At 38.8% G+C, this 14,418-nt stretch overlaps 1 protein-coding gene across 1 annotated transcript in view; it reads left to right on the top strand.

The window, feature by feature from the left end:
* The first annotated feature begins 458 nt into the window (after positions 1–458).
* Positions 459–14,418, top strand: part of LOC122147373 (immunoglobulin superfamily member 10-like) — a 96,232-nt gene continuing 82,272 nt past the window's right edge. Inside the window, exon 1 of the mRNA XM_042769655.1 lies at positions 459–594. Coding sequence (XP_042625589.1) covers positions 459–594 — 136 coding nt within the window. The remainder of the gene's footprint in view (positions 595–14,418) is intronic.

The following is a 14,418-nucleotide window of genomic DNA, read 5'->3' as shown; positions in this document are numbered from 1 at the left end:
ACCGAGGTTGCTGAGAACAGTACTCCAATCCAGAACTCCCTACAAGGGGGAAAAAACTGTACTCCTTCGAGCTGGAAAACCTTTTACCTCCCTGTGCGAAGCCTTGTGCCAGCTCGGATCCAGTTAATTGACGAGGTGGTGACAGTTCTGGAGTTTGCCTGCCGGCCCTTCTACTATGCAGGGTTGACCCACTTCCACCCCTGGAAGGTCTCATGGTGGCCGATTGCCGGCCTACCGCGCCCTGTCTTGATGGCCATTCCGTGGGGCAGAACACCTCTGGTTACATGTTCCTCTGCGGTGACGCTGAGGCTTGTAGGGACTCAGGCAGCATTCATTTGGGATAGGAAGATTATTGCTAAGCGGTTGATAAGGAATGCTTTGAAGTCCTAAAAACTCGTTTAGTCATACTGAGTCTCCCTCACCAGGTGGGAGGTCGAAGGCCACTCGACCCGAAAGTAATGGTGGCCTCCAAGGCCTTCTTGCCCCGATGTGGATATGCAGAACACATCTGGAACGCAGCTGGCATGGTCCACGCCCCTCACGTTTTTCGTCAGATTTATGGTCTCGTTCTGCGAGGCACTCCAGGACTTTCTGGTAGGCTCGCCTTAAGACTGTGCTCCTTAGTAAGACACACTAGTGCAGGATTTGAAAGTATGGCGGTGCTGCGTGGGCATTCTCCATAGCGTTCCATAGCGTGTTTCGGGAGCAGCTCGAGTGCCTGGAAGGGGAAAGTCCCAAGTTACATATGTAGACATGGTTTCCCCCGAACTCTGGGGAACGAGGACGCTGCGTATTGCAAGGCCCTAAATCTGGAATCCCTGCCAGAGCTTGATTCATTTCCTAGCGGAGCTGATGCCGGATTACCCCTCACGTGCTTATAAGCTTCTGGGTTCCGCTACGTCCACCTGCCTATGAAGTCTCGCCCATTTCATGTGGACTGATTACATATGTATTTCAGAGTATTTTCTCGGTTGTCGCACGCTGAAAGGGCGTTCCATAGCGTTTTCGGACGCAGCGTCTCGTTCCCTTCGGGGAACCATGGTTACATACGTAACCTGGGACGTTTTCGCTGCGTTCACCCCTCATCACACCACAGGATTCCTCCAGTGAAAATGAAGCACATATGAACGCATATGCTTTATTATTATAAAATGAAATAATAATAAAATGACAAATCTGGAATCCTTCCTGCCACAAACTAGAGAGTGAACACAGTACAAAAGGCAAAACCAGAGAAGTGTAAAATTGAACATCACTCCAAAACTAATTCGCCAACGCCCTATTTTGCTAGTTTGCCTCAATATTTTGCAGTTGGTCAAAATTTCGATGCATCGCTAAATGGGCCCTCGCTGGAAGAACAACATACCCTATTATTTCATATCTTTATGTCCACTGACTCTTTAATATTCATGTCTTCCTGTTGCTTCTTAATTGTTTCTTAATAGTTTAGAGTTCTGCGTTCAGTGTCGCTTATAGTTCACTCCCCAATTGTCAATTTTCTCTTTTTGCTCTTTATCTTGCTCGGCAGATGACAGCTTCAGTTCCATAATTCCCCATAACTTTTACGGGAATTTACAAGTCTTCCTTTATCTTCAAGTAAAAGGGGCATGGAAAGCTTTTCAAAACAAGATGCAGGACAATGGTTGTGATGATTTGATGCTATCTGATCACAGCTCTATTATGTGTCGCCAGTATTATTAACAGCAAGACTCAAGAATCCAGATTTGATGACGGGACCTTTGCTTTAACCAAAGCTCTGTACTGTGGGAACTGGACAGACGTTAATGCCACAAACTGATCTTTTAGCTGAAATGTTACGTTAAACATTCTGACAAGGGCTTTTGCAGAAGACTCTGGAGGTTTCAGCTTCTCACACTGACATCTCTGTCCACTTGGAAATCTCTGCTTTGTTTTAGTCAAGCCTTCGTACTTCATCTAGAGCAGCAAAGGAACAACTTAAAAGATCCCTGACTTTCCACGATGGCTTCATAAAGCTGTCATAGGCAAATGGTAGGAGCAGGAGGATATTGATTATTGTAAGATGGGCACAGATTAAAAGCCCACTTGTAGGTCCTTCAATGTGTGTGTGTGTGTGTGTGTGTGTGTGTGATGTGTGTGTGTGTGTGTGTGTTGTGGGTGTGTGTGTGTGTGTGTGTGTGTGTGTAGATTTGTTCAACGCTGTATGGAACAAAGAGCAGCAGGACCATCTTACTTAAAATATCTTATGGCCTGCAGAAAAAAAAGGTGTTTTGACATGACATGAGACTTCAGTAAAAGGTGATCGAGACTTTTCATTTTAAGGCTGATTGGGTCCCCATTTATTCATTCAATTCTTCCAAATTGTCTGTACTCAAACTTTGCAGTTCTCCCTTCACTTTTCGTCTCGCATTTCCTTGCAGCTCTCTGTCCATACTCTCTCATCAACCTTTTCTCCTCCCACACTGCTCTCTCTGCTCTCTCGCTCTCTCCTCTCTCTCACACACAACACACACACACACACACACACAGGCCATTATGTTAAAAGATGGGGCCATTAGAGGCAGACACCAATGCAATCAGTTGATTGAAAAGCTTGTTTCGAATCCACCGCATTATCATATCAAGTTCGTCGAGCATGGAGAGCTCCAGAGGCTTTTGTTGTGATTTTGGTAGAGTCACCAGTGACCCTCGCGTATGACCCATGTCATGTGACCTCGTACAGGTGTCTCTTCTCTCCATCACGGACTGTTCAAGGACCGTCCTGAACCATTGCTGTGAATTCCTGCAAAACACAGGTTCAGCACCTCATGCTCTGTCAGTGTTGCCATCAGACACTATTACATTTTTCTGTTTGATATCTGATATTCTTACGTTAATGTCTCTTAATGAAACAGAAATCGTTTCAAACTTTTATACAACAAAATAAGCCAAAAGACAAACAAAAAAAAGAAAAAAAAAAAAAAAAAAAAAAAAAAAAAAAAAAAAAGATTAATTTTAGCATTATTAACACTGGAAAACAAAAAATTCCTATAGGTTAGTACAATCTCTATTAGTTACACGTTGTTATTTATAACATGAAACGTGCAGCAGAACTTTAGGATCAAAGACCATCTCTCGTCTTTCTGTCACAGAGTGTTTGTTGTTGATGGGTGTATTTCAGTGATCCCATCTGCATTTTACTCTACACATTTTATTATAAACACAGTCACAGAACTGAAAAAATGAAAAAAAAAAAAAAAAAATCCTATTTGAAAAGCCATTTCCTTTTTGAACTAATATATACAATAATTTCTGTACATCTAACTAAGATATACAATAATTGGTTAGCATGCTAGTGCTGCTCTAGTGAACTGATGATTTATGCAGCTTTATGATAATGATAATAGTTATCCTGAGTATTCCATGGCTTGCAGTAGCTACTTAATAATTTGGCATTTCTTAAAGGATTTTTAGTTCACCCAAAAATTCATTTATTCACCCTTCTATGTCGTACGATCCAAACTTGTATTCTCATTTGATATGCGTGAAATGTGGAAAGGTACGTCGTGACATTTGTCAAGTATGGTAAACCCATACCGTCGAAATTGGTGCTCTGCATTTAACCCAATCTAAGTGCACACAGCACACAGCAGTGAGAGTGTACGACACCCCGTGAACACCCACCCCGGACATTTTTTCGTGGGCAGCTATTTCCAGTCCAGCCGCCCGGGGAGCAACTGGGGTTCGTGCAGTGCCTCCTGCTTCAAGGGCACTTCCACCGCCAGCCATGGGTATTGCGGGTGGAAGAGAGCCTCCTTTTTTCATTCCAGCACTCCCTTCCCACGCATCCCCTACAACTCCTGACCCGAGGCACCGAGACTCGAACCTGTTGACCTTCTGGTTACAAGTCCAAAATCTCTAACCATTATAGCCAATAAACAGCTGGCCCCACCACCGCGTCCAGTTCGGAGACCAGAAGCATTCATGGTTACCATAAGCATTATCATTTAAACCTTTAACCTCCAATCTACAGATGTCACTATCGGATCTTTCAAAATACACTCCCCCTCCCGAGTAAGTCCCACTCAAAGTATTTACTTAAGGACTCGAGTACATGTAAAAATCCAGAGAGGCTTGTGATCAGCCTGAAGTCAAGTTCAGTTTTGGAACATGGATGTAGACATGTGACGATAGATGGATTCAGCATGAACCACAAACGACTCTGCATTTTTCAATGACAACGGCACATGTGTTTTGGTAGAAATATACTCAGTATTTATGTTGGTATGTAGGCGTATGTATCTGCATGTAAGCAGAGGCTGCATTGCATAATGTTATTAATCTGGACTGAGGAAGGATTGTATAATTTGTGTTTACTGGAGTTTCTGAATATGTGAAAGGATCACCATCACCGTACGGGCCGTTCTTCTCCCGCCCTCAGAGTTTTGCATACAAAGAAAGTGAGTTGATTACTTTAGACATAAATGAGACATCAGTGATTTAAATGAAGGGGGTTTATCCTTATCACGTTTATGAAGTTATTAGCAAATTACATTATTGTGGGTGGGGTGATGGTTTACTCTGTTGAGTAGAAATGATTGTATAGGTTAAAGGTCACCTGTGTAGGAATCAAAAATGACAAATTCGTTTCAGCAATGAGATGGATGGAGAGCAAATTGAGACCCCTTTCCTTAAGCATTCATCTAAGCTCACTTACATTACTATGTTCTCTAGAGTTTCAGAATAGTAGATCTGTGTGAGAGTATCCCAACAATATTGTCACACTCTGGCTCAGATTTTGCCGATGGCACCCAGAAGGTCTGGAATAAAAAGTCAGAGATCTCAAATGAACTATGTTTCTCTGTCAATTTTGTCCATGCTGTAGCTCTATGTGCATTTTAAGTATGAGGTGAAGTTGTTTATTTCTCCTAAGAGAATCTTAGGGAAACATTTACAAGACAGTTTTATGAAATAGTTAATAAACAAGTAAGTTTATGAAACAGTGAAGTCTCTCTGTGGTATGAACAGAAACCTCTGAGAATAGTTAATATTCCCTAGTAAGTGTATGCTTGCCATAAACTTATTAAACATGTTAGTTACATATAGTTTGTGCAGGTTTGTATCTGGTATTTTTTCCCCCTTATGTCGTTCCAAACTTCATTTTAAAGAATGGTTACCATTAGCATTCTCATGCTAATAATGTATTCAAACGTGAATACATTGTTATTAATATCAAAAAACATATTCTGGGTAAAGCTTTTTGTTTTTTAAATCTTTTTTAATTTTCATAGAAGGCATATTAATTAAGCCATTTGGTAGACTACACTGTCACACCCATAGTTAATAATAATGATGATGATGATGATAGATAATATAATAATATAATAATAATAATACATAATAATAATAATAATAATACTAATAATAATAATACATAATTTGATACACGTATAAAAACATTTTCTGTTTGTCTGTTTTCCAACTAAATAGGATTTGTTTTTTTTTTTCATTGGCCAGTAAGATTTATTGCAGAAAAATAAGGTTCTGTGACCAAACAAAGGTTTATGATTTTTACACGTTTTTTTTTTTTCTGTTTTTCAAGATAATCTTCACAAGCTGAGTTTTAGGTTCAAGCCTAAATACTGGTGGTCATTAAGAAGTAAAATGCTAAAGTTAGGCTATAAAAAACTACAACACAGCTGTATGACCTTTGGTTTTATAAACTACAAATTGAAAGGTACAGGTTAAGCCAATATAGTGTATAAGAGGTACAGTATAAACACAGCAAGGTTGTAAACATTGACTAGTGAAAGTAGATGAGTCTGCCGTGATTCGTGTTTCTTGTGATGATGTTTAATGTCCCCCAACAACCTCTGTAGCCCCAGTTAGCACATCTTGAGATTGAGAAAACCTGACTCATTTCTTGGGTTTTAGGACTCATTATAACAGTGCTTTAGTGGGGAATTGACTGAACTATGGCAGATGGAGAGTGGATGGAGTAGATCACACACAGCAGTATTAAGTATTGCCTCAGAGTTCAAGTGTCCTCAAAAGGTTCTTAATACTGTTATATTGTATTGCTTGCGCAATACTTTTCTAGTATTTCTTTTTAGTATGTTTATCTAGTTATTGTTAGAAACTTGTTTGTACACACAGTTCCCTTCTTGGAAGTGTGTTCCGGAAGTCTTCAATATAAAACCTTCATTTCAAGCACAGACTGAGAGTTTTCATTGGATGTGTATTGGATTGTACTGGAGTTTAATTTGGATATACAGTGTGATCCTCTGTTTGGACAGAACTCACTGCTTAGTAATAAAAGCGCATGAATAAGTGACAATGTTACTGCAGTTCAGTCTCCTCTCTCCCTTGATAGAAAACTCTATTACTCACAGTCAAAGGCTGTCTGCGGAGACTTGACGAGAGTACTCAGTCAATTTTCAAGTCTTACTCTGTGTCTATCTAAATTGTTTCCTTTAACATTCTTGTTTGGGAAAATAAAACTACACAAATAAGACAATCTTGTTTATACAAACACCATATAGAGCAGGGGTGTCAAACATCAATTCCTGCAGGGCCGGAGCCCTGCAGAGTTTGTTCCAACCCTGTTCCAACACACATTGAATCTAAAGTCTGCAGAGAGCTTCCAGCTCTTCAGGATTTGAGATTGATACCCCTATATAGATGCTATGAAAGGAATGTGTATAGAATTGGCAAGTTGCATGGCGGCTGCCATGTTATATGTCCGATCAGCGGGACTGGGTAAAGATTACTTCCGGTTTTCCTAAACACCAGTGCAGAGAGCTGAAGAAACGGAATGTTATGTTTACAGGGATTTCTAATATCAATTTTAGAATACAGCTAAGATCTACATTGCTATCATTTCTAGCCTATACATGTTACTGAGCCAGTGGCATTTGAACGTACCTATGTTTGGGTCTGGTGAATGAATGAAATACATTAATCTGTACTGTTCATGAAATGAAAGTTGCCTTGAACTCATTGTGTGTATGAATTAAATTTGTATTTTTTGTTCATGAAATGAAAGTTGCCTTGAACTCATAGTTCGTTCACATACACACACAATGTCTTCTAAACCAATAAATATAATAAAATAATATAATAAATAAAATATTTTAAAACAATATAAACACTTTAACTATATTAGCCTATCCAAAAACAAGTAAACATTACCTTGCATCTTAAACCATCAATAAATAATATTATTTTGCAAAATGTTGGTATTAAATGGATTTTTGTTTTATTCGTTTTTATTTTTTTGTGTGTTTGGTGTGTACATTTGAACTGAAATACATGTGCCTTGTGAGACATGGGGCTGCAATCAGTTTTCATAAATATTTATTTCTAAATTCTGTCTGCACAACCAATTCATCATTTTCCATCAACATTTTCACAACATAGTTTTTTTTACAGATTGGTACATTTGCACACAGTTATCTGTTTACATCTCGAGTCATATTTTCATTATGAATAATCCTAACTAAATATAGCTACAAATTTAAAGGTTTTTATTAAAGCCTAATTAATGCAACAATTCGTAAAAATAAAACTGTATGCGCTTGCTTATAGACACCAGACATAGACAAATTATGATTCACTTATCAGCAGATGCTCTTAAACTAATTTGCACAAATAACACATGAGTCATAGTCAATAAAACACACAGAGGGAATACAACTTAATGAGTTACACACTATGCTCTTCTATAATGCATGCAAAACTAGGACAATAATTATTTTCAAATTATAACAGATATAGCTATAAATAAGGTTACCAAATAAAGTTATAAAACACATATATTGAGTCCATAATGCAGATCTTATAGAGTTGTTTCTATGCACAAGGGAGAACTTGTACAGATCATGTACCCAGCAGTTCAGAACAAACTCAACTCTTTCAAAAATTTACAATATTGCACATTTGAGTGGTTTGTGTTTGAATGAGAGATCCTCGTGGATTCTGACTAACCATTGAACGGCAGAACCTCATCAACAGAGGAAGAATGAAGATGTATCTTGATGAATAACCACACAGAGGTACGTTGTGTGTAGATCAATAATGAGAAGGTTTTTCGCGTTCGTCTAATGATAGCATTTACCACTAATCCAACCATTTAATTGTGAAAAATATGGAATTATATTTATCTAGACAAGTCTTTCATGTAAGGTTCCCCTTACAAGTAAATGTGAACGTCACCAAAGACCGTAAATAAGAAACACTCACTCTTGTGGCCACCGAAACTCACAGACGCCATCGTGTTCAACTAGTCCATAGGCCTCGATAATTTAGTCTTCCAAGTTGATGAGAAACAATTGTTATAGTGTTTGTGTAAATTAGTCCTTAGACCTACGCCTAACTCGGTTATGCGTTGTGAGCAGATCATATAAAATAATCTGGTTTGGTTGGCAGTTTGTAACTATTATGTGGCAAATTTGTCGCAATGAATTTGTATGGATCATGTTCATACAAAAGTTTGCCTCCAATTCGTCAAAACGTAATTTCTTCCAATATGTTGAGAATGCCCAAACCCGACTCGTGAGTTTTAATACCAAAAAAAGGATGGAACATAACCTGGCAAAGTTTTATTCTTGTTGAACATATCACGGCAGGTTTTTTTGGAATAAAATGTCCACTGAGTCGGCTCTAAAGGAATCAATACTCTATGGCATTGAAAATAATACCTACCCTAAACTACGGGGGGAAAACTGAAAGTGTTAACAAAGAACAGACGTGAGATAAAAACAAATTTGCTGAAGCAACTATGCCTTTTTAGCTTGCTTTTACAAGTCTTTTGAGCTTGTATCCATTCACTCCATATTGCACTAATGCAGAGCCCGTACCAGGGTGAGCAAAGTTTTCCGAGCAAGTTTTTAATGTCAGAAAAAGCCACACATATGGAACGGAGATGTGTTTTACAAATCATGCACTATGGTAAGCAACTATGGTATGCTTCTTGAGGTCATAACATAGTATTGGTGCAAGAGGCTTAGCAAAAGCAGGTCTTTAGTAATTGTTATCTACCCCGGTCATCGTAAAATTAAAATGTAAAGTTGTTGATGTTTTCACATGCTTACAGTGTTTCATTTCAGCTGTAAATCACAGTGTAATTGTATGTATAGGTTAGTTTTTTTATTTTTATTTATTTATTTGTGTTGGAGTTTTGCAAAAATTTAGGTAGAGGCGCGTTTTTTTTTTTTTTTTTTTTTTTTTTTTCAGTGAGCCAGTGATTGGAATTTGCCATGAGTGTGTACAAGTTGTCTGATATGGGTCTCTTTTGAAAAATGCACTCATCCTCAAAAACCCAGATCTGTCTCACAAACACATTCACAGCCATACTCAGAACATGCACACGGCTCTCAAATGTTCCCGCTCATTTCACACTAACTTATGAGGACGGATAAGGGAAAGACAGAGGGATTTGCTGCTGAGAGTGAAATATGGAATATGAGGGGAGGACAGCAATGCAGTTTTTATGGTTATGACTGTTGACATGATTAGGTTTGGAGACTGTTCAGTCCAGGGGACCTAGGTTCTTGTTGGTGACACCACTAGAACTAGGGCCACCAGAACACTTTTTTTTTCTCGGACACTAGCTAACAGCCGTTATCGTATTGTTCTCTTCCATCATTTCTGTTCGTCAACAGCGTAATTCTTCCCCGGAGGATCATTGAAATAAAACCATTTTAAGGATGTCCTTTCTTCCTGTTTTTTTTAATCTCTCTTCCTCAGACCAATTGGTATATTATTAGAGACTGGAAATGACAAATTGAAAATTCTTAACGTAATCTGTGATGATTTACCCTAAAAATGGCACACATCTAAATTAACTGGTTTTGAGTCAAAAATATTATTTTACCATCACTGAGAACCAGATCTAAACATTCATTTATACCAGCAAAACTAATTTACATGGACAAAATCAGGTCGAAGCCAGCTCTGTTAAGGTAACAATTGAAGGCTACATCTTTTACAGTGCACAATAATTCTAAATGCTTTTTATTTTATTTATTGATCTTTTTTTCTGTAAATTTCCTGAAGATTATTTCTAGATACTTTCTTGATTTGCAACTGTATGATTTTTAATTTCATGAATTATTTCCAACTGTCAGTATCAATTTGATTTAATACTATTTATATGTGCATTAAATGGAAAATATAGCTTGATAATTTTAACTAGATTTTACTGTTTTAATTCAACATTTAAATAATGAATTAAGCAAGAAGTTATTAAATAAACAGTGCTGAATTTAACTGGCTAATAGAGTTGTGTTTATAAATCATCTCAATCTCATATATATGTTGAGAGAGAGAGCGAGAGAGAGAGGAAGAGAGGAGGAGAAGGAGATGAGAAGAGAGAGAGAGAGTTTTACCTTTTTTTATACCACCACCCCATTCCTATGTTTTTAAATAAGGTGGGCGAAACAGACCCTGCTCTGTCAGCTGAACACTTTACAGCCAGTAATTGTATTACATAGTTTGATTGGGAACTGTTGTGTGTAGATGAACCAACAGGCAAACTGCTAGGGGCCCTCACAATGCTTCACTTCACTCACTGCCATCTGCTGGAGGCAAGAGACCACTATTTCACTCCTACCGTCTGTTAGTTGGTACAATAAGATGCAGACTGCGACAGTAAACACAGCTCCCAGGCCCAGTTCAAGGGCAATTAAGCTGTTGCTCGGAAAACTCTGTTTTAGTGATGCAGCCCAGTGTGCAATAGGGCCACATCTGATGGGCATCATGCTGACAATCCACATCTATAAAGAAACACAAACTCAAGCGTTCCCTCTCTCTTAGATGAGCTTAAATATATGACACTTTAATCCAGTCTTTACATTGCCCCTGACCTCTTTTTAGGTGCCTAAATCGTGTCTTGTACCTCACCATTGCGAACTTGGCCCAGATAACGGAATTAGGGGAAAGCAGCTCAGACGTCTTTTTTAGTGTCTTCTCTCATCCAAAGACTGATTTGTCCTCACTGAGACCTCAAAAATGTCCGGCCTGGCCCACAATTTATAAGACTGGTGGCAAAAAAAGAAATGAAGTGCAAAAATGGTGTACACACTGTTTAGAGATGTAAGTAATTCGATGACCCTGTGTCAAACCCAATGATATCTTTTATAGTAAAAAATTTACAATGGAAAATTGGCAGCTGTGTTATCTGAAGTTTATGGGAAAGGCTAGTACAACGTTTCAGGCATTACAGGATGCCATTTTGGCAACTGTTACCTATATACAGGTGCATCCTCAATGGAATTAGCATGTCGTGGCAAAGTTTCATTTATTTCAGTAATTCAACTCAAATTGTGTAAACTTCGTGTATTAAATAATTTCAATGCAAACAGATTGATGGGGTTGTGTGTTTAAGTCTTTGGTTCTTTTAATTGTAATGATTTTGGCTCACATTTAACAAAAACCCACCAATTCTCAACAAATTAGTATAATTCATAAGACCAATAAAATAAATAAATAAATAAAAACATTTTTAGTGAATTGTTGGCCTTCTGGAAAAGTATGTTCATTTACTGTAGGCATGTACTCAATACTTGGTAGGGGCTCCTTTTGCTTTAAATTACTGTCCTCAAGTCAGCGTGGCATGGAGGTGATCAGTTTTTGTGGCACTACTGAGGTGTGGTGGAAGCCCAGGTTATTTTCTTTGACCAGTGGCCTTAAGGCTCATCTTTTTTGGTTCTCTTGTTTCTCATTTTCCTCTTGAACAATACCCCATACGCTTCTCTATGGGGTTCGAGGTCTGGTGAGTTTGCTGGCCAGTCATCACCCCAACACCATGGTCATTTTAAACCAACTTTTGGTGCTGTTTGGCAGTGTTTTGGCAGGTGCCAAATCCTGGCTGGAAAATGAATTCAGACATCTTTCAAAAAAGATGGTTACGCAGAAGGAATCATGAAGTGCTCCAAATTTCTAAAATTTCTTGGTAAACGGGTGCAGTGAACTTTGGTTTTCAAAAAAAACACAATGGACCAGCACCAGCAGATGACAGTTTTGCACCCCAAATCATCACATTAACACTGGACTTCAAAGCAACTTGGGCTATGAGCTTCTGCAACCACCCGTTCCTCCAGACTCTAGGACACCTTGGTTTTTCAAATAAAAATACAAAACTTGCTCTCATCTGAAAAGAAGGACCTTTGGACCAACACCACAGTCCAGTTTGCTTCTTGAGCCTCTCCTTAGTCCAGGTAATACACCTCTGACAGTGTCCCTTTGGTTCAGGAGTGGCTTAAACAATGGAGGAATACGCACAACATGTAGCCAAATTCCTTGACAACGCCTGTATGCCTTGACCGCCAGCCTCGAGTCCATTCCTGGTGGGGAAGTTCACTCAAATTCCGTGAATCGATTTTGCTTGACAATCCCTCATAAGACTGAGCAGTTCTCTCTCGTTGGGTTGTGCATCTTTTACTTCCATGATATTCCACTGTTTTTCCTTCCACTCAACTTTCTGTTAACATGCTTGGATGCCGCACTCTGTGAACAGCCAAGCTTCTTTGGCAATAAATGTTTGTGGCTTACCCTCCTTGTGAAGGGTGTCAGTGATTTGTCTTCTGGACAACTGTGAGATCATCAGTCTTCCCCATGATTGTGTAGTCTAGTGGACCAAACTGACGGAGACCATTTTTGAAGGCTCGGAAACCTTTGCAGTATGGTTTTGAGTAAATTAGCAGACTGGCATGTCACCATATGCTAATTTGTTTGAGATTTGAGTTGAGTTTTTGAAATAAATTTTTCCATGACATTCTAATTTAGTGAGATGCACCTGTATTTTATATATAATAATAATAATAATATCAGAGCAAAAAAAAAAATATTAAAATATATATGTGAACTGATCATTTAGTTATGTTGTTTATTTATACCTTTTAAATCGTTTTTAAAAATGAATATATGTTATCCATTATAAACATTTTCTGGCAAAAATCATGTGACATACAAACTCGACACTGCAAAAACTCACCTTTGCCATCACCGGAATGAAATAACTTACATTTTATTACATTTTCAATCAGAAACCAATTTTTTTAAATTGCAATAATAATTTTGCTCTGATTTAACTGTATTTTTCATTATTTTTTTAGCAAAAAAAAAAAAAAAAAGCAGAACATATTTTGAAGAATGTTTTTATGTAACCAAACAAATCCTAGTAGCCGCTGACATTTTTTCTTTGCGTGCAACAGAAGAAAGAAACATATACAGGTTTGTAACACCTGGAGGGTAGGTTATTGGTGACAGAATGTTTTATTTTTGGGTAAACTATGCCTATTTAAATGCCGAGTAGCTCAATTTCTGAAGGTATGGTATTTAAGTTTATTATTAGGACTGTAAACATCCTTGGTCAAACATGAGCAATTACCATGAGGCAAAGGTAAGCCATGGATAGTTCTGTCTCGGTTTTGGTCTTTTTCCTCCTCTATTTTTTTTTTTTTTTTTTTTTTACACAAGCCAACTTGATAAATGACAATGTAGATTTGCTAATGTGACAGGAGACAGTCTGCATGCAGGTGAGAGCACACTCAGTCTCTTTTCCTGTCCTCATGGTTCCATGACCGCCAGTAAATACAATGAACCATCTGGCGTTAAACAATTTGATGGGCATCTCTGGCTTCCCCAATCAAGATGATGAAATGCTGCAAGCGGTAGCGCTCTGCGACGCTAACAGAAAGATGAGCCAAAGACGTCGCACACGACCCATGAGCGCGCATTCATTGTCCATCAATTTCTCTTCACTGGCTATTCTTCAAGAGGGAGTCTTGCCGGACTCAGGCGGTGATCCCAAGATCTCACTGCCTCTTCTCTTTGTATCCCCCTCCATTTTAGTCTATCTCTTTTGACATGCCACACAGGGGGAATTTTGCGGGGGGTTTTTACCTGTCCTCAGATCTTGCTACCCGGGTCGCGTGCTGGATCGGGTCGCAGATTGGAAGAAAGCAAGGGTGGGGTTGTGAGGGGCAGTGAGTTGAGGCTCCTCTCCCCAGCTGAGGACTAGCGAAAGAACAAACCAGGCCTCCTGTGACCCTGCTGCTGGCTATCTCCCGCCTTCTCTTATCTGTTACACATGTACACACCCACCCACACACACCACTACACACTCACGGCTTGCTAGTCAGGCGGTAACAACGCGGTGCAGTCATGAGCTTCGGATTGTTTCGGTTGTCACGCTGCTGGCGGTAACGATTACCTGAACACTGTTTGGTACACACATGCATACTTCTTAAAGCTATTAATGTTTGACATGGTAGAAAGTTGGCTTACAGAACTCATATGAAATCTGGTTTCAATTCATGACAATTTTCGCGTCGGCTTGTTGTAAACATATATTTGCACTTGAGTATAAACAATATGAACCTTGCATGACAGGGGTTAGTTAACATACTATTTAACTTCAAGTTTAAAAGAGTGAATGACCACATGCTGGTTAAGAAC

Source organism: Cyprinus carpio, chromosome A14 (genome assembly GCF_018340385.1).
Source record: "Cyprinus carpio isolate SPL01 chromosome A14, ASM1834038v1, whole genome shotgun sequence".
NCBI lineage: Eukaryota > Metazoa > Chordata > Actinopteri > Cypriniformes > Cyprinidae > Cyprinus > Cyprinus carpio.
This window is presented reverse-complemented; position numbering and strand designations above follow the sequence as displayed.